The sequence below is a fragment of the Mercenaria mercenaria genome, chromosome 9 (genome assembly GCF_021730395.1).
Source record: "Mercenaria mercenaria strain notata chromosome 9, MADL_Memer_1, whole genome shotgun sequence".
NCBI classification, from domain to species: domain Eukaryota; kingdom Metazoa; phylum Mollusca; class Bivalvia; order Venerida; family Veneridae; genus Mercenaria; species Mercenaria mercenaria.
The window spans coordinates 57,083,033-57,105,238 of NC_069369.1; the positions used below are offsets into that span (position 1 = coordinate 57,083,033).

Here is a 22,206-nt window from a genome sequence, read left to right on the forward strand (position 1 = left end):
AATTTGTGCTCCTATCTCTGTGTTACCATGACAACATGCTGATAAATATTTCAAACATAATTTAATAAGGAAATCTTCTAAATATTCCATGAGATCATTAAATTTCATTGGCGTATCATTTACGTGATTGTGGCTGTTTCAATGCGACATGTATTTTTGGGTTTTTAGTATATTTTTGATAAAGAATTAATGGGTTTTTTTTATTTGTTTTGTCATATTAGTGGGATGTGATTTTGCAGATTGAGCCAACCAAAAATTTCACGAAAAAGTGTTGAAAAGTGTTATTAATAACAGTGATCTTACAATATCTGTATACTATAGTTTGGTTTCAAGATCAGCAATGTTTTTATACTTTTAATCATGGAATGTTCAGTTATTTAGGTAGAGTGATTCAGTACAATTATAGTGGTTCCTACCTCAGTAAGACAAGGTAAATCATGCTGATTTCCCTTATCGGCAGACGGCAGACAGTCTATAAATTGAACTCTCAAAAGTCAAAATCAAACTATACCTGAATGAGCACAGTGGGCAGCCTATTAGTATATAAAACTTCCAGGTTTATTAATCATTGTATCAAATTTTACCTAACTCAAACTTAAGGAGAAACTTTCTATTACAATTATATCTTATTTAAAATGATTTTGTTTGCAAGTTATAATATTGAACAGCATTGTATCAAAAATGTAAGATTCCAATTCAGGTTCATCTGACAATTACATTTTAATTGAAAATGAAATTCGTGAGTCAATTGATCGAGTACTTAAGTCAAGTGTGCAAAACTAGGTTAGTTGATAACACTACCAATATTATTGATACTGCCAGTATAACTCAAACATGCCACTCAAATGTAATGATTCAGTTTGTCTGTCATAAGAGAAATATTTTAATTTAAAGATTACAACATAGTAAGATAGAAAAAAACATGTTAAAACCATTTCTACTTCAGTTTAAACCTATTTTTAAAACCACCTCCACATAAAGAACACTTCACAGAAATACCTGAAGGCCACATCCACATAAAGACCACTTCCATATTAAGACCACCTCCATATAAAAACATAAAGTCCACCTCAACATAAAAACCATAGCCACATAAAGACAGTTTCCACATTTAGACTAAAAACCCACCTCCACATTAAAGCCTACATACCACATCCACATAAAGACCACCTCCACATAAAGACCTACAAACCACCACCACATTGTGGCCTACAGACCACCTGCACATAAAGATCACCTCCATATAAAGTCCTGAAGGTCAGTTCTGCATAAAGACCTACATTATCACCTCCACATAAAGATTTCCTTCACATAATGTCTTAAAGACCACCCCACAGAAAGACCACCTCCACATAAATTTAAGCTTGATATAATGACCACTTTCAAATAAAGACCACCTCTAAATAAAGACAACATCCACATTAAAACCTAATGACCACCTCCATTAAAGACCACCTCTATATAAGTTTCTAAAGACCACCTCAACATAAAGACCACATGCACATAAATTTCTACAGACCACCTCCACATCATGACAACAATAAGGCCCCTTTGCCTCAAGACCTGTAACAGACCACCTCCAAATAAACACCTTCAGGCATCCTCCACCCCTCCACCTAAGGGGTAAAGACCACTCCACATAAAGACCTAAAGACCACCTCCACACAAAGATCTAAAGACCACCTCCATATATAAAGACTATGTCCACATAAAGAACTTAAGACCACCTCCCTATAAATATCTCCTCCACATAAAGACAGCAACTCTAAAACCAGCTTTTTTATCATGTTAAATACATATTTAAGTATGCATTTTGACCACCTGTTGATAAAGAACTTTTTCCATACCCTGAATTTGCCCTGAAAATTTAGATGTGACTGCATTCTAGGAAGGATATATTCATTGGACACCAAACAAAGAATCATTCACTACCAAGTATCAAATATCAAATTTTGACAGGAAAGAATACTGATTTTTTTTTAGAGTGTATGGTTATTATTTGAATTTCCAAGGATGTTTTACCACATCTTTCTCAAGGACATTTGTGAATATGAATAATGAAGTGAAGGTGTAAATTACATATATGTTTTGTTGTTTATTGCAATGAGATGTATTCTGAAATGGTACAGAATTTCGTTGTTACAGAAACTGAAACTGTTCTTTTTATTTAACACCTATTTGAAATTCTTCAAGTTGACATTCATCGGTGTCGAAAAAGTGGTCTTGATACGTCTTGGTTAAATTGCAAAACACACAAAAATAAAACGAAAATATCCATATTTTGTTTTAATAAAACAATTAACATTAAAGAACATGACTGACATTATGGATAAAACTCACTGAAATAAAATGTTGTGAACATGAATCATGAGTAACATATTAATTGGTTCATGATAATAATTGAAAAAGCTTTTTTTGCACTGGTTTAAATTCTTAAAACTCCTTTTTAGCTTGACTGTTGAAAGAATAGGTAGAGCTATTGGATTCACCCAGTCACCGGCATCGGCGTCAGCATTCTGATTTGGTTAAGTTTTTGTATGTATGCTGGTATCTCAGTAACCACTTGAGGGAATGGATTGAAATTCACTGTAAAAAGTGATTTACATTGCACAGTTATGCCCCTTTTTAGACTTACATTTATTCAATTGACAAGGCTGTTGAACGGTCAAGGCTTGCTGTCCTCAGACAGCTCTTGTTACTTATCAGGTCTGAAGTATATGGAGTAAATTATATATAATGCATGCATTATTTTCATAATAGGAAGAATTTAATTGAGCAAACTGACATATAGGCTATAAACTGAAATTGAAGATCATTTTGAAATTGATAAAGGACCATGGACTCTTTGAAGTTTCTTCATTGCTTTCATTCATGTTCTTCTTTCTCATTAACCTAGTACTTTCCCAAATCATCTACACTGGTCGCAAAGGCAGAATCAATCGTGTCCAGCATGATAAGGGTTAAACCATCAAGATCATCTTTGACATTCATGTATTAATGTTACATGGATTCTATAAAGATCTGTTTTTATTTTCTCTTTTCAGCACAGAAGCAGTATGATGACCTCCTTGAGAAACATAAAACAGTTGAGAAACAGGTACTTGGCTAGATAGCAGTCACTTCAACTGTTTTATTTTTTATAACATCAATAAATTTTTTAAACATGTTTTGAACAAATGCTTTAAATACTTGTTGACTTAAAGCAGGCTGTATCATGTCATATTTACAAAAACTGAGATGAAGTTCTGCTGCTGATTAAATTACCATATATTTCCTAATTAATGCCCTTCCCCTCCCTATTTTCCAAAAATAAATGACTAGATACATGCATGTATAATATTTATTTAATTTTGTTTAAGTTAATTTAAGTCTTACATGAATACCAGCAATACAGTAGTGATATAACTCTTAAAACTCCTTGATTATACCCCTACAAACGTCGTTGAAGTTTAGGGGGTATAAAGGAGTGAACTTGTAGGTCGGTCTGTCGGTTCGTTGGTTTTAATGGTTTCCGGACATTAACTCATAAAAGAATTGACAGATTTAAATAAATTTTAGAAAACAGGTGTAACATCATAAAATACAGGTCAAGTTTGACTTTGGCTACAAACCACCTTTCTTATGGTTCCCATACTTCTGTGACAATGCCATATTTTTGGGGTATTATTCGTCACTCCTGTGACAGTTCTAATTCCTTGATTTTAAGTTTCATTATACTTTGTATAATGCAATTGAAGCTCGGTATCTTGAATTTGCTTATCTTAAAATTCCGGCTATCTCGAAGACATTTTTAAGTCCCGAAAACATGTGCACAAAATTTCATTTTAAGTCTCAAATTTCAGTAATCTGGAAGTAAAATGTTAGATCCCTTGGAATTGCAGATACCAAGTTTCATTAACTAAAAAATGTAAAAATACCTTCATTTGTTAGTGCATTTGTAAATGTCCATCTTTTGCAAAATTTAATGCCCCGTGGGGCGTTAATAAGGGAATGTATGGTAGTTATAAGGTCCTTGAAGACTGACATCAGTTTTAAATCTGTCTGTTTTAAACATGAAACAAACTTACACATGTAAACAAACATCTTTGGATGAATTTAGTAAAATTTGTAAGAATATTTATTCTTTGGTTAGTATTAAATTACTTGAATCTTTAGGTTTCATTATGAGCAAGCCTGGCAGAGATTTCTCCTTGCTGTAGTAGTGTGAAGCAATGGCTAATTTTTCTGCAGCATGCAAATAAAGTCTGCCAGACATCTGCCACACCTCTACTTTGCAACTTACACCTTCTGTTTCAGTAACTAATGAAACCCCTACTACTTTGACCTTTAGAAGCATAGGGGATCATGCAGTGTCCTGCATCTATCTGACTGTCAACATATTTCTTTAATTGATGGATCTTCACTCACCTTGGGCTGTAGCATTCTTTAAGCCTCTCAAATTTATACAAACACCACATAGCAGCCACCAGAGTTAAAGGTTGAAAAACTGTTAAAACTGATATAGTCTGTTTGATGTATCTTCTACATTTTTAGCTCGACTTTTCAAAAAAAAAGTAGAGCTATAATTGCTCTCGCCCCGGCGTCAGCGTCGCCTTCGCCATTGATATAAGCTTTTAATAGTCAAATATCTCTATGTCTATCAAAGCTATTGCCCTGAAACTTAAAATAGTTATTTACTATTAAAGTCTACACCAGGAGAAACAATCCCCATAACTCTGTTTAAATTTTGACAGAGTTATGCTCCTTTTTAACATAGAATTTGGTTAAAGTTTTAGATAAAGTCAAATATCTCTGTTACTATCAAAGCTTTTGACATGAAACTTAAAATATTTATTTACTATCAAAGTCTTGGCCAGGAGAAACTATTCCCATAACTCTGATTTGGATTTTGACAGAATTATGCCCCTTTTTAACTTAGAATTTTTTGGTTAAAAATTTATAAATTTTTACTGGCTAAGATCTAATTCAGAGTCAAGCACTGAGAAAAGTTTAGCATGCTTTATTCAGTAGCATCATTGCATAGACCATTCTCCAGTATTACATTTAATACAAATGTGCACAGGGGTCAAGATACTGCAGATCAGAAAAATATTTGTGGTAGACATTATTTTTGTGGATTTTGTGGTTGGGTCAATTGGGGAAATTAAATACCATAAAACACATAAAATTCCTTTTCTTTTATCCTTACTATTTTCAAACCTTGAATTCAGAATACAGACTGCTATTCCCTCTTAATTTATTACAACCTTTAATACAAGCCGGCATCCAGTTGGCTTATGGAAGGTCGGTGATTCTATCCAGGTGCCTGCCTGCTTGGAGGGGCACCTGGGGTTTTCCTCTACCATCGAAAGCTTGAAACATTGCCATATGATCTAAATTGCGCTGTTGTGACACAAAACCTAATAAAAAACAAAGATGTCTTACAGAATTAACCTATGGTCCTGTGTGTCAGAGTGAAGTTTGAATTTTTACGCTTGTTCGTCACCAATATGATATGTATTTGTACAGAATGTATGACCATATTTACATGCATGTTTTCCATTACTGTGATTGAAACAGCATGTAGTTTATGCATGTTCTGTTATATATAACTACTGTCAGTTGTCATATTTTTTTCAGAATGAAGAGTTACACAATAAATTACATAGCCAGAAAGATCAGCTGAATGAAGTTAATAAATGTAAGTAATTAAGAAATTTTGAATTTTCATCAAATATGCATAATTATTGAATTATGAGTAATCTTTACACTAAACCATTTGAATTATAAATTCTTGACACCAAAGTGAGGAAACTTTATTCATGTTTTAGGCATTGGTTCATCATAATGGCAATACAAGTTGCACATCATATGAAATTAAAGGGACTAACACACATATTTTTGTCGAAAAATAATTTCTATCAAAATTCCATTAAAAAGTGAGTAGTCCGAAAGTGACTAGTGGTACCAACTTATTGGCAAGACATTCATATATTAAATAACTAAAAATATTGTGCAGAAGGTAGTAAACAGTTGCAACACTTTTGAAATAATGCAGAAAATTTACATTCTGCTTGCATTTTAACAAATATCTAACTTTTATTTTCACCCACTTTATGATTTTTCAGTGTCATATATACATTCTATACCAAACTTGATGGAAATGAACATGTTGAAAAAATTTCACCCAAATTGTTGGTGTGTAGCTTTAATTGTTAGAAATATAGGAATGCATTGTGGATATACAGTTAAATCTGGGTAAATCGAAATCCGAGGGACCAAGCATATATTAACTGAAATTTGACTTAAAATGATATTCTGCGTATGTGTTTTTGGGACAGGACTTGACAATGTCTTAGAGATAGCCAGATTTGAGATAAGTAAGTTTGAGATATTGAGTTTCAACTGTACTCACAGTACAGTACTGAGTAGTTTAGTACTTTGAGCTGTGCCATGAGAAAACCAACATAGTGCGTTTGCAACCAGCATGGATCCTGACCAGACTGCACAGATGGGTCAGGATCCATGCTGTTCACTAGGCTTTGAAAGGGAACAGTATGGATCCTTGCGCAGTCTGGTCTGGATCCATGCTGGTCGCATATGCACTATTTTGGTCTTCTCATGGCGCGGCTCATTTGATACTACCTCATTGATAACCATTGATAAGCATAAACTTTGTTTTCATTACGGTCCAGTGCTAGATTCAAGGTCTGTTGTAGCCAGAGGTTGCAGGCAGATTGACGATCACTGGGCCAGTTTGAAAACACATGCTTTTTGACTATTTTGTAACATGGTGCAGTGGTTAGCAGGTGTAGCCACAGTGCTAGTGAACTGGGTTTGATTCTTGGCTGCTTCTGTTATACCCATGAGTGTATAGTGCTGGACGATTACTTAAATTGGTAATGTTTCCAGCAGTATTGACCAAAACTTGATTCTGGGGAGGTAAAAATTACACCTAGCTTTTGGTCCAGCTGAAAATACTGTGGAATTAGTAAAATTTGTGGGGGATGAATTTTCATGAATACCGGTATTGTGGTTTTCTCAACCCAGGATGTGAAGTACCAAGAAACTAATGTGATATCCGTTTCTCTTATTTGTAAAATTTGACCAAATTCAAGTCCTGGTGTAGAATCCTTTTAGGTCAAAACCACAATTATGTCTCGCACCACACAGTGGTGTGGGAGACATTGATTTACTCCTTGTGTGTGTGTGTGTGTGTGTGTGTCTGTCTGTCACAAAGCTTGTCCGCACTCTAAGTTGAACATTTCTCATCCGATTTTCACCAAACTTAAACAAAATGTGTTTGACCATAAGACCTCGGCCAAGTTTGATAACTAGCCAAATCGGTCCAGGCTTATTGGAGTTATGGCCCTTGAATTACCAAAAATTGGCCTTTTTAGCTCACCTGTCACATAGTGACAAGGTGAGCTTTTGTGATCACCCTTCGTCCATCGTCTGTGCGTCCGTCAGTCCGTCAACAGTTTCTTGTCTGCACGATAGAGGTTTCATTTATGATTTTATTTTAACCAAACTTGCACACAACTTGTATCACCATAAGATCTTGGTTCCTTTCTTGAACTGGCCAGATCCCATTATGGGTTCCAGAGTTATGGCCCCTGAAAGGGCCGAAATTAGCTATTTTGACCTTGTCTCAACAATAGCAGCTTCATTTATGATTTGATTTTTACCAAACTTGCACACAACTTGTATCACCATAAGGTCTTGGTTCCTTTCTTGAACTGGCCAGATTCCATTATGGGTTCCAGAGTTATGGCCCCTGAAAGGGCCAGAATTAGCTATTTTGACCTTGTCTGCACAATAGCAGCTTCATTTATGATTTTATTTTAACCAAACTTGCACACAACTTGTATCACCATAAGGTCTTGGTTCCTTTCTTGAACTGGCCAGATTCCATTATGGGTTCCAGAGTGATGGCCCCTGAAAGGGCCAGAATTAGCTATTTTGACCTTGTCTGCACAATAGCAGCTTCATTTATGATTTGAATTTAATCAAACTTGCACAAAACTTGTGTCACCATAAGATCTCATTTCCTTTCTTGAACTGGCCAGATCCCTTAATGGGTTCAAGAGTTATGGCCCCCTGAAAGGCCCAAAATTAGCTATTTTGACCTTGTCTGTACAACAGCAGCTTCATTTATGATTTGATTTTAACCAAACTTGCACACAACTTGTATCACCACATGATCTTGGTTCCTTTCTTGAATTGGCTAGATTCCATTATGGGTTCTAGAGTTTTGGCCCCTTAAAGGTCCAAAATTTGCTATTTTCGCTTTTGCAACCAAACAGAGACCTCATTTGTGGTTTGATTTGATACAAACTTCCAAAATATCTTCAACAACAATAAATCTTTGATTCCATGACAAATCTGTCAGCACCAATCGTAGGTTCCAGAGTTATTATGTCTCCCCCAGGAGACATATTGTTTTTGCCCTGTCCGTCCGTCCGTCTGTCCGTCCGTACGGACGGACGGACATCACACTTCATTTCCGAGCAATAACTGGAGAACCATTTGACCTAGAACCTTCAAACTTCATAGGGTTGTAGGGCTGCTGGAGTAGACGACCCCTATTGTTTTTGGGGTCACTCCTTCAAAGGTCAAGGTCACAGGGGCCTGAACATTGAAAACCATTTCCGATCAATAAGTAGAGAACCACTTGACCCAGAATGTTGAAACTTCATAGGATGATTGGTCATGAAGAGTAGATGACCCCTATAGATTATGGGATCACTCTGTCAAAGGTCAAGGTCACAGGGGCCTGAACATTGAAAACCATTTCTGATCAATAACTAGAGAACCACTTGACCCAGAATGTTGAAACTTCATAGGATGATTGTACATGCAAAGTAGATGACCCCTATCGATTTTGGGGTCACTCCATTAAAGGTCAAGGTCACAGGGACCTGAACATTGAAAACCATTTCCGGTCAGTAACTTGAGAACCACTTGACCCAGAATGTTGAAACTTAATAGGATGATTGATCATAAAGAGTAGATGACCCCTAACGATTTTGGGGTCACTCTGTTAAAGGTCAAGGCCACAGGGGCCTGAACATGGAAAACCATTTCCAGTCAGTAACTTGAGAACCTCTCGACCCAGAATGTTGAAACTTCATAGGATGATTGTTCATGCAGAGTAAATGACCCTTATTGTTTTTGGGGTCACTCCGTTAAAGGTCAAGGTCTCAGGGGCCTGAACATTGTTAACCAGTTCTGATCAATAACTTGAGAACCACTCGACCCAGAATGTTGAAACTTCATAGGATGATTGAACATGCATAGTAGATGACCCCTATTGATTTTGGGGTCAGTCTATTAAATGTCAAGGTCACAGTGGCCTGTTCATGTAAAATCATTTTTTGGAAATAACTTGAGAACCACTTGACCTACAATGTTGAAACTTAATAGGATGATTGGACATGCAGAGTAGATGACCCCTATTTTTTTGAGGTCACTTGATCAAAGGTCAAGGTCACAGGAGCCTGAACAGTGACTTGAGAACCACTAGGCCACGAGTGTTGAAATTTAGTGGGATGACTGGACATGCCAAGTAGATGATCCCTATTGCAGCCAACCATCAGTGTCTCTTTGACTTTCGCTCCTGACCCCTATTGACTTCTTGCCTATAGGACTTTGCATTGGGGGAGACATGCGCTTTTTTACAAAAGCATTTTCTAGTTTTATATCTGATTACCTCCCCTGATTGTAATCAAAATGGATTTAGTACTTATGGGACTTATTTGAAATTTCAGTATTGTCATTAATTGGACTGAGACATTCAGGGTAGATAACTATGGACTGATTTTATGTCAAATTATCTCCCTTTATTTCAAATTAAAATGGGTAGATATCCGTAACTAATGAAGATACTGATCTGAAATTTCATTTATGTCAACAGATGGACTTGGATAATCAGTGAAGATACACATTGACTGAATTTATTGACTAAATTTATGACAAATTACCTCCCTTTATTTTTTTATCTAAATGAATTCATACACCTTAGCAGCTTCTAAAGTGATTGGTTTGAAATATTATTTATGTCTTTCATGGTAAGAAATAGTCATATTAGATAACTCTTAACTGAACAGTTTTCGATATGAATACTTTACTAATATATTGTTGTATAGGCTTGTACTTTCTATCTTCTACATGCATATACCAATGCATGATTACCTGCCCTGATTTTAATAAAAATCTTGGTAAATATTTATAGAACTCATTTGAAATTTCATTACTGTCTTTAGTTGGACTGAGGCAATCAGGGTAGATAGTATGGACTGATTTTATGTCAAATTAACTCACTTTGTTTCAAATTAAAGTGGGTGTATCTAAGTAACCAATAAAGATACTGATTTGAAATGTCATTGTGCCATCAGATGGACTCGGACAATCAGGGCAGATAACTTTTGACTGAATTTATGACAAATTACCTCCCTTTATTTTATGTAAACAAATGTATATCAGCAGCATCTAATGAGATTGGTTTTAAATGTTATTCAAGTCTTCCAGGATAAAGGATAGGCATGTTAGTACAAAAATGCAGCATTTGAGTCTAGGACCCTTAAACTTGATATGGAAATCGGCCCTGACTAGGTCAAAAGGGACTGTTACTAGAAAATGTTTATCCTGATGATATTTAATGTGTATGCCTATGTGCTCTATGTCCAAACTTGAATGGTACTCAGGTGAGTGATATAGGGCCATCATGGCCCTCTTGTTTACTCTTGTCCGCACTCTTAAGTTGAACATTTCTCATCCGATCTTCACCAAACTTGAACAAAATGTGTTTGACCATGAGACCTCGGCTAAGTTTTATAACTAGCCAAATCGGTCTAGGCATTTTGGAGTTATGGCCCTTGAATTACCAAAAAAATAGGCCTTTTTACTCTTGTCCGCACTCTAAGTCGAACATTTCTCATCTGATCTTCACCAATCTTGAACAAAATGTGTTTGACCATAAGACCTCAGCCAAGTTTGATAACTAGCCAAATCCGCCCGGGCACTTTTGAATTATGGCCCTTGAATTTCTGATTGGATCTACTCGTCCAGACCATCTAATTCATGATCCACTTGTATAAACCATCTAGAGAAAATAGACATTTTTCATAGGGGCAGTTGTGTGAGACATGCGCTTTTCTCAAAAGCATCTCTAGTATTTAGAATGATTTCATGAGAAGAATATGATAAATAGGAAATCTTTATCTTTATCAAAAAAGTTCATACAGACCTTGTTCTCAGTGTATTGTAACAGCAATGTCTATGTTAAAATCAGACATCTGCAGAAAATAATGAAATTCAATGATACTTTAAAGTTAAAGAGTAAGTTGTGCTGTTATTAAAGAATTTCAGTATAATGTCAAATGGTTATAAACATCATATATTTCAGTGATTGAGTCTGTTCTTGAGGTGATTGTTAATAAACATTTCATTTTTCAGTGATTAAGCCTGCTCTAGAGGTATATTTGAGGTTTGTGCCGAGTCGATGAATTTCACTTTTGTGCTTTTAATATGCAATAACCATACCTGGGGGAGCATTCATTGGTTTAAACTTTAACTGATATTTTCCTGTATATTTCATTGACTAAGCCTGCTCTCAAGTTAATTGTTCATAAACATTTTATGTTTCATTGATTGAGCCTGCTCTTGAGGTCATTGTTCATTAATATTTTATTATTTCAGTGATTGAGCCTGCTCTCAAGGTCCATGTTCATAAACATATTTAGCTCGACTATTCGAAGAATATGGGAGCTATCCTACTCGCCCCAGCGTCGGCGTTAGCGTGTGCATGAGCATTAGCGTCACACAAGTGTTAAAGTTTGTGTACCACCCCAAATATTTTCAAAGTCCATTGAGATATTGCTTTCATATTTTGCATACTTGTTTACCATCATGACCCCAGTCTGTAAAAAGGAGAAGGCAGCTCTATCAAGCATTTTGACTGAATTATCGCCCCTTTTGGACTTAGAATATGCCTATTGTAATGTTAAAGTTTTACTTATAGTTTTATATTTCAGTGATTGAGCATGCTCTCAAAGTCTTTGTACATAAAAATTTTGTATTTGAATGATTGAGCATGCTCTAGAGGTCATTGTGCATAAACATTTCATATTTCAGTGATTGAGCCTGTTCTTGAGGTAGAGCCTGTTCTTGAGATCATAGTTCATAAACATTTCATATTTCAGTGATTGAGCCTGTTCTCGAGGTAGAGCCTGTTCTTGAGATCATAGTTCATAAACATTTCATATTTCAGTGATTGAGCCTGTTCTCGAGGTAGAGCCTGTTCTTGAGATCATAGTTCATAAACATTTCATATTTCAGTGATTGAGCCTGTTCTCGAGGTAGAGCCTGTTCTTGAGGTCATAGTTCATAAACATTTCATATTTCAGTGATTGAGCCTGTTCTCGAGGTAGAGCCTGCTCTTGAGGTCATAGTTCATAAACATTTTATATTTCTGTGATTGGTTCTAGTTTTGAGGTCATAGTTCATTAAGCATTTTATATTTCAGTGATAGAGCCTGCTCTTGAGGAGTATAATAAACTACAGAACAAATATGAGATAGAGAAAGGTTGTCGACATGAAGCAGAGACGTATGCTTCACAGGTAAAATTTTATAATTTTGCCAGTTAAAATGATTTCTTAATACTTTGGAGCTTGGCTGGTGCATTCCATAGGGAGGATTTAAGACTACCAAATAAGAACCTGCAAGATGAAGTTTTGTGTTAAAATCTTTTTAATATATGCCCGAAGGGACGTATTATGTTATGACGCCGGTGTCCGTCCATCCATCTGTCTATTAGCAATTTTGTGTCTGCTCTGTAACTCTTGAACTCCTTGAAAGATTTCAAAGAAACTTGCCACAATTGTTCACCACATAGAGATGACATGTAGAGCGCATGTTTTGGATGGCTCCCTTCAAGGTCAAGGTCACACTTAGGGGTCAAATGTCATATGACTTTGTTTTGTGTCCGCTCTGTAACTCTTGAACTGCTTGAAGGATTTTAAATAAACTTGGCACAAATGTTCACCACATACAGACAACGTGGAGAGAGCATGTTCCGGATGGCTCACTTCAAGGTCAAGGACACACTTAGGGGTCAAAGGTCATACCTTCCAGCGTATATTGCTCTGCATTGCTGTGCTGTTGTTTTACATTGAATCATGAGGTACTTAAGACTATCAAACAAGAACCTACAAGTTTAAATTTTGAGTTAAAATCTTAATTTTACATTGAATCATGAGGGTTTCAAGACTACCAAGTAAGAACCTGCAAGATTAAGTTTTGAGTTAATATCTTTTTATTTTACAATCTAATTTGAATCATGAGGGTTTCAAGACTATCAGACAAGAACCTGCAAGGTTAAGGTTTGAGTTAAAATCATTCTTATTTTACATTGAATCATTGATTGTAAATTAAGCTCTTACAGCTTAAATTAACAATGTTTGATGTCTGATCCTTGGCTCATAGTGGACCTGTAATGACACTTTATTACTGGGTGATTGCATATTCTGGTTAGGCAATACAGCATTCTTCGAACATAAGCATAGCTCAACATACACATAGCTTTCCGTAAAAAGTAGATAATTTTGAAATTGCAAATAAAGATTACTGTCGTCATTATGGGCACACTACCTGAAAACGTTAATGAAAACAGACCTTGGATTTTGACTGACAAGGAATCATGAAGCTCGTTGATTTTAACCATGATTCAAACGTGTAACTTCCATGTCTCAAGTTTGACACTCTACCCCTGCACCACTGTACTTGCAGATAAGATTCTAGGGCTAAGCATTATATTCTATGTGATGATTTATTAAGAAGACAAAGCGTACAGTCATTTGTCCTCCAGTTTTGAGGGACCTCAGTGCCTGAGTTGTTATGATAAATGACTTAGAATCACTTGCCCATCACTAGTGTTAGCCTGAAACCTTGCTTTAGGTGTAGAATTCTTCATTTGAGGAAGACATCTGAGCCATGCCATGAGAAAACCAACATAGTGGGTATGCGACCAGCATGGATCCAGACCAGCCTGCGCATCCACGCAGTCTGGTCAGGATCCATGCAGTTCGCTTTTAAAGCCTACTGCAATTAGAGAAACTGTTGATTTTCTCATGGCACAGCTCAAGTCTATTCCTGAAACAATACAGGGTCCTTGAAGCACCTGTAGTCTTCCTACACCATCAAAATTAATGCTGTAAAAGCATGAATCTCCTCATCTAAAAAAATAGAAAAAAATAATCTGTGTACTTCTATCTAAATGTTTAAATGTACTGAAACACTAAAACGATGGTTCATAAGTTTGCTGTGTTATTACAGATAGTGAGACAGAACAAGAAGTTGAAACGACAGAGTATGGATCTGATAGCTGTGATGAACAAAAGTAGTACTCCACTACATCTGATGAATATCAACTTAGAGGAGGATGATTCGGAGGATAAGAAATTAGAAAACGGGTATCAGGAGTCACTGAACAAAACTTTAAGAGGTAAAGTTATTATAATTGTCAGGGGCCCCTTTCTTTAGTAGGGATCAATGTTTTTTTGTCATTTTGGATAGGTTGAGTCAAGGTCATTGTTACTAAATATAGAAAAATGGTTTTCAATCAGTAGTTTAGTGAAGAATGAGTAGCTTTCAATGAGACTGAATTTCAGTTGCATTTAGGTGCTTTTTATAGGCAGATAATACTTCAGTACTTCTTCAAGGGTGAAACCTTCAGTCTGTTTGGCGTGGGATAAAAATCAATGAGTTTGCTTGTTTTTTTATGCTTTTGTTTTGTTTGTGTAGTTTTACATTTTATGTGATTCTATTTTTAGAACTAAAGAATGAGGTTGCACAATTAAAAGCTAGTCTTTCAAAGTCACAAGATGAATTACAAGTGGAGAAAGATAACTATAAATGGGCATCCGAAATGGTAAGTACGGAATACTGAAAAGTACTTGAATTGTCGGTTGGCCATCATATGTATTTGCAAGAATAATGCTCCTTAGAAATATATTAAGAGATTATGTTGTTGTAACGCAAAAATCGTTAAATCTTACGGCAATTTTTTAATCAAAGACAATCATTACAAAAGTATTTTCTCATTGACATCGCAATACTGGATGATCTATTTATGTCCATTTGATTTGTTGTAAGCAAAGTTATTGGCCTAAAGTGATACTGAATTACTGTTACACAGTAATAAAAGAGAAACTTTGACCCTGATTAGAAATTATGGTGGTATAGCTTCAAGGTATAAAATGTAGATCCGAGTGTTTAAGGTTGCTGACTTCAAATCACTTGCCCCTCATTGATATGGGTTAGAGCCTCACTCGAGGCATTGAATTCTTCATGTGAGGAAGCCATTCAGCTGGCTTACGGAAGGTCAGCGGTTCTACCCAGGTGTCCGCTCATGATGAAATAATGCACGGAGGGGCTCCTGGGGTCTTCCTCCACCATCAAAGCTGGAAAGTTGCCATATGACCTATAATTGTGTCAATGTGACGTTAAACCCAACAAAATAAATAAATACTTCTTAATTCATTTTGAAACCAGGTATCTCAGGCTTTCTTATCTCGAAATTCCCGCTATTTTGAAGTATTGTTCAAATCCCATTGAAATTCCTTTTTTATATATCTATTTCCCAGAAGTATAAGGTCATTAATGTTACTTATGACCTTTTATGATTATCATTTTGCAAACTGCATTGAAAAGATAATAACTTGACATAAACTATCATAATGTAGTGTTAAACGATTTTCTCAATCATTAAATAATAACATTGAATAGCCTAAAATAACAATTTTCTTGATAATGTAAGATCATATCTGTTAGCTAAGACCCAGTTTTCTGTAGGTAAATAGGTCATAAGTATCAGATACAACATTCCATTATTAAAGGCGTATAAACAATTTCTAAAATATTATCTGCTCTGTAAGTATATGACAATGGTCACTTCCAGAATTTAACAGTTTTGGCGATAAAATATATAAATATTTTTTTTTTTTTCAGCTTTCTCAAAAGTGCTGTTTTTAACCTATGACCTTTTACTTCTGGGACGTTGATTTTCACTCAGTTTAAATCAAATCTGATGTACTGTGACTTCAGTTCTGTCAATTTGAAATCCCAAATATGTTGAAGTACAAATTTCTTTCCCAAATGAAGGCATGTATGAACAAAATGCGTTTCAGATTTCTATGCAATTTCAAAAGGTATATGATGTGTATATGCTATGTTCACATTCACATATTTATGAAGCTATGGCAGCACTGTATGCAAAACACAACTGCACCAAATTTCAATTTTAAGCTGAATTTAGGTTAACTTGAAGAAAAACACTCTAATTCTCTGAATTCAAGATGTTTAAGAGTTTCAGCAGTATTTTGAATTTGGATTGAAATTGGGTTGATTTGGTTAAAGTTTTGAACTTTGGGCGCAGGTAATTGTTCTGCCAGATGTGGATTATGATTCCTATCCTATCACAAGTCACTCTCTCTCTCTCTGTGCATGATGACCATCATTTATTTCAATGTTTCAGTACAAGTCTGTGAAGACACAACTACAACAAACAGAGACGTCCTTAAAACAACATAAGGAAGCTATGAAAGAACTCTCCACAGGTATATACTGTGAAATCACTTAATATCATGGGCATGAAATTTCGTGGTTTTTGTAGAAACAGCTATTTCGTAGGGATATGAATTCATGGATTTCAAGTTTTGAACATATAATCAGTGTTCATTCCAGGATTTTTTTAAGTGGGGTCAAAGGGCCCCATGATGGCAAAAAATTGGGGACATTTGAAAAAAATAGCGACCATGAAAGAAAAACTGATTTACATGAAAGGAAAGGCTGTATTTTTAACACTTTTCTTACATGGAGTTCAAGGTATTATTTTCGCGGTTCGTAAAACATAATTACAAAGAGAAAAGTGGACACTCACAGGTCGCTCAACACGACAAAAACGAAACAAGTCATAATATTTTGACCGTTACCGAAACTTAACCACGGAAAGTCCGACAGCCATGAATGCGGATTTACTACGGAATTAATGTTTGTCGTCTGATTTTGGCTAAGCGGTTAGGCTATTGAGTGGTCTAGCGGTCTCGAACATGTCATCTTTCTTTGGAAATTTGTTCTCCATCGTCTGCTTTTTTTTAACGGTTAGAGAAAAACGTAAAATTGGATTTCTTTTTTCTCCGAATCGCGACTGTTTTTTTTTTTTGTCCGCCATTGCATAGCAACATTGAAAGCTGTATGTTGTTAGGCGACCGGAGACTGGCTACTATTTTAACATCGACCAATGAAAATGCGCGTTACGTCATCGGAAGAGTCGTATTCGATTCACAACTTCTGGAAGTCGGCTCATTGTAAACGGACTTTTTTCGAAAAAGTGTGCGCCCGACGGGCGCTATAGGGCAAACTTTTATGCGCCAATACAGTAAAATACGCGCCTATGGCCCCATGGCGCGGCCTGGAATGAACACTGTATAATGAATGGGAATTTTACTTGTTTGTTGGGATTAACCCTTATCATGCTGGACACAATTGATTCTGCCTTTGCGACCAGTGTCCTTGCAGTCTGATCAGTATCTTTTTTGGTAAGCACCCCTTTTAACAGTTAATGGTACTGTCCAAATTGAAAGATGGACAAGTTCATTAGCAGGGTAAGGGTTAAATTTCATGGATTGACTCAACCATGAAAGCCACGAAAATTAGTTTCCCACAGATAATAAACTTTATCCTGCTAAATTTGATTGGTCCATCATCCAATTTGGGCAGTACCACTTATTATGCAAATGGTTGTTCACTGAAAATTTACTGACTGAATAGCGAACAGGACAGACCATGATCAGCCTACATGGACATGCAAGCTGATCTTTGTCTGCACTGGTCGCAAAGGCAAAATCACTTGATGATGTAGGAAACTTTGCTGAAACTCAGTAAGCTTCTCATAAATGAATATGAATTTTTTTAGTTTTATTTCAAAGAGAACAAGAAAGCTAATCTAGTCAATTTGGATCGTGTTGTTAAGTTAATTTTTCAAAGCTTTAGAGAAAAATAAAGTTCTGTAAGATTTCAGTTCTCGATATATTAAGATATTTTTTGTGGTATATTTATCTTCTTTTTTACCAATCTGTGCAATAATAATAATAATAATAATATGAAAATATCCTGAAAACTAAATGTTTAGTCAGTAAAAATAAATGGGAAATCCTATAGGGTACATTTATACCCACACTGATTCCTGGATATGGTCACGGTATTTTGAAGACACAACCTGAAATTTAATCTGGGTTTGTAACAAAACAGAATTGGTGATTAAACCAAGTGTATCAACTTTTATTCTGATGTTATCCATCATCTAAATTCATGCTTATTTCAATAAAGTTGAGGTCATTTACCAACTTACTAACTTTCTCTACAACTTGCAACAAATAAAGATAAAAAGAACATTTAGATTTTATCTTGTATTATATTATACTTACATGAAAGTACTGACTAAACATTTTGTTTTGAGTATAATTTGTTAAACTATGGGATAAAAGAAAATTCATATTTTTGAAGTGATGTCATTACCTACGTTTGAATGTACAGTGAAACCTGTATAAAGCAGCCAGCCAAGGGAGCAACACAGTCTGGCTGCTCAAGGCAGGTGGCTGCTTTAGACAGTTTGAAATTAGAACAAATGGTCTGTTTAGGAAGTTAGCCAACTGGCAGCTTAAGACAAGTGGCTGCTAAAATTAGAACAAAATATCAACTTGTGATTTTAGTTGATTGACTGCTTTAGGCAAGAGACTGTTTAATACATGTTTGACTACATATTTTCACTACAACTATTATATGTGATTAATTACATGGTTAAATTAACTCCTGGCTTAAAACTACTACTCAGAAACAACAATACCAAAGATATTAATAAATTTAATGATCTTAAGATGTGTCACAATTCAAAATATATTTGATCAAATGATTCAATAAACAAAGACAGCTTATAAATAAGCTACAACTGCTTACTTAGTAATAATCACAAGTTCAACTTATGGAAATGGAATCCATTTGTAAGGTAAAGTTCAAGTGTTTAACTAAACTGTCCAAATTCCATTAACACCCGCCAAATGTCATTATATACAGTTCTAATCACAAATGCATCTGCGAATGTTTAACTACTGATCACTACACATTATCATAAATGTCATTATATACAGTCCTTATCACACATGTATCTTTGGAGTTAGAATGTTTAACTATATATATATATATATATATATATATATATATATATATATATATGGATCACTTCACATTATCACACGCGGTAATCACTAATTAGCTGTCATAGACAGTCCAATCTCACTATTGTATCCGAGAACGTTTTATTGAAGGTCCACTTCACAATATAACATTTGATAATCATTAATTTGCAAAGTCATACAACACGGTGGTAATGTAATATCTCATGAATCAATGATTAACATACATTCCAATAATTTCACATGCGCGAGATTCACTATAAACTCTCTATATACATATAAATAAATTGTATATACACACATGTTATGCAAACAAAGTAGGGAAAAAAAAAAAAATGTTATTACATCACAAAAAGGTAATGACAAGACAAGGTAACAAAATGAATGGAAATAACAAATGACATGCGGAACAGGAACACTTCTATAGTCATTACAATTTTAAAAATAATACCTGATTTAACTTTAAAGAAAGCTTAAGGAAATTAGGCTTGCACAGGTAAATTTGAAATAAATACTTGAATTCAGCATGACTATAGAAATGTACATAACAAAATTCAAAATGCAAATAACTGAAACAAATAAAAGCAAAGCATATTTCATATGAAACAATACATAAGCAAAGCACTTTTTTGGTAAAACAAATAAAGCTGTTATTGACAACTATTATTGGGCGGGTGGGTGGGTAAAACTTTTCTGCTTGTGACACTTCTGACAAAGAAACTACTAATTGGCGCGAAAACCCCGGCGGGCCTCTTAAATACGTAATGATGACCAATGAAATTGACCGTATTATACATGAAGCTTGACCAATGAACCTCGATGAAAGAAATAAATTAGAAGGTATGGACGAACTAAATACAAGGCGCTGTCGTCATTAATTAAATATTTTAATATACTATTAAAATAGTCCAATTAACTCCTGACTTAAAACTACTACTCAGAAACAACAATACCAAAGATATTAATAAATTTAATGATCTTAAGATGTGTCACAATTCAAAATATATTTGATCAAATGATTCAATAAACAAAGACAGCTTATAAATAAGCTACAACTGCTTACTTAGTAATAATCACAAGTTCAACTTATGGAAATGGAATCCATTTGTAAGGTAAAGTTCAAGTGTTTAACTAAACTGTCCAAATTCCATTAACACCCGCCAAATAACAGCCAATAAAACAAAGCAAAAGCAAAACAATAACTTAAGAAACAGTTCTTCTTTACCTTAATAACAATGACTTGAGACTGTGAAATCTACAATTGAGACCAAAAAGATTTCAAATATGTTGTAATTAAGGATTGCAAATACTGTATTAGTTTTAGACTGCTGATTTTATGAAAGAGTCGAAATAACTCTCAAAAGAAATGTCTTAACCGATTTGCACCTTCAGAATTTAAATGAAGGCCTCCGTCTAATTTAGCGAACAAGTAACGTTTCACAGAACCTTTAAAACAAAATGGTCTGTATGAGCGAATAAACTTAAAGTCTAGATCAGCAGCTAGAATATCTTCTAAAAAGCGGTTTAATTCTTTTATACAACTTTCTGTTATCTCATGATCCACCGACGAGGAAGTACTGAAGATACTATTATACGAATAGAAGGATTCTCAGTTCTAATTGCGGCAATCAGATTTGAGAAATCGGAAGACATAGAAGCCAGTGAATCCTGGTTACTGATATTATTGGTACCCACGTGTAAAATGATAAAATGTTTATCATATAAATTAACTCTCTTTTTGCTAACCAGGAATGACAATTTACCAACTGTAGCTCCTGGAAAGGACTGCACAGTAACTCCCTCGATCGGTGGTAAAAACTTTACAATTGAATCTCCTAATATAACGACTCTTCGAACAACATCTGCAATGAGAACTTTGCTATGCCTTTTAACGACAAATTTATTAAAAAGGAATTTAAGTGATCAACACTGTACCCTAATAACAAGTGTATAGTTCTGACTCCACTGATATAGTTCTTAATACTATCAGTAGATTTAAAAGATCTACTGAGAAACTGTGTGTAAAGTTGAAGTGTAGTTGTACTGGCTGGTAAATAATTCAGACTGAAATAAGTACAGAACAACATAAATGATTCCCATTGAATTTTAAGGTTCCTTCTTGAACCCTCGGCATAAGCCCTTTTGTTTGTATCTTTTAAATCTTTCTTCAGAACAGTCAGCTGAGATTCTGAAAATATACATCAATCATACAATCGACAAACAAAATAAAACTAAAAACAGGTTAAAATCACAGAAACTGAACTTCTCATCTGTCAAGATAAACACACCATGATAGGTAAGACGGAGTTACCATCATTCAAAAATTTGAAGTCTGACTCATAGACTTCCCATTCTAACAAATCAAAGCCTTGAGTCAACTGTCTGAATTGCTCCTCATGCATTTGGTCTAAATGCCATCTAGATAAATGGTCTGCAATGCGATTTTCCTGAGATGGTAAAAACTGAGCTTTAATTTCAAATTCATTAACAGCTGCACAAAAACATATTTCTCTAAGGCAAGATTGTAAGAAAGGGCAACGTGCTTTCCCTGTATTTAAAGTAATACACACTGACTGATTATCACAAAGTACAAGCATTTTGTTATGCTTGAAATATTTTCCCCATAAATGTATACAAACTACCAGAGATAACATTTCTAAACTGCTAATATGCAAATTTCTCTGCAAAATGTGCTCAGGGAAACGTTTGTGAAAAAAGTGACCTTTCCAGAACCCGCCACATGCTTCTAAACAAGAATCTGATGAAAAGACTGCATCAGGTTCAGACCAGGAGCCTAAAGACATCAAGGAGACACCGTTATATAATGGTAAAAAACAATTCCACCACAACAAGTCTTTCCTAACTTCAACTGGAATATCATGTGAACTACTTTTTACCGATCCATGCAATTCTCTCAACCAGTTTAACATTCTACTTATAAACACCCTACTAGATTTGACACAAGCTCCTATAAAA

At 35.1% G+C, this 22,206-nt stretch overlaps 1 protein-coding gene across 6 annotated transcripts in view; it reads left to right on the forward strand.

The window, feature by feature from the left end:
- Positions 1–22,206, forward strand: part of LOC123547195 (shootin-1-like) — a 74,274-nt gene that overhangs the window by 12,546 nt on the left and 39,522 nt on the right. For all 6 annotated transcript variants that reach the window (XM_045334108.2, XM_045334110.2, XM_045334105.2 and 3 more), the window contains exons 3-8: positions 3,045–3,097; positions 5,620–5,680; positions 12,506–12,600; positions 14,315–14,483; positions 14,812–14,909; positions 16,515–16,596. In XM_045334108.2, coding sequence (XP_045190043.2) covers positions 3,045–3,097; positions 5,620–5,680; positions 12,506–12,600; positions 14,315–14,483; positions 14,812–14,909; positions 16,515–16,596 — 558 coding nt within the window. The remainder of the gene's footprint in view (positions 1–3,044; positions 3,098–5,619; positions 5,681–12,505; positions 12,601–14,314; positions 14,484–14,811; positions 14,910–16,514; positions 16,597–22,206) is intronic.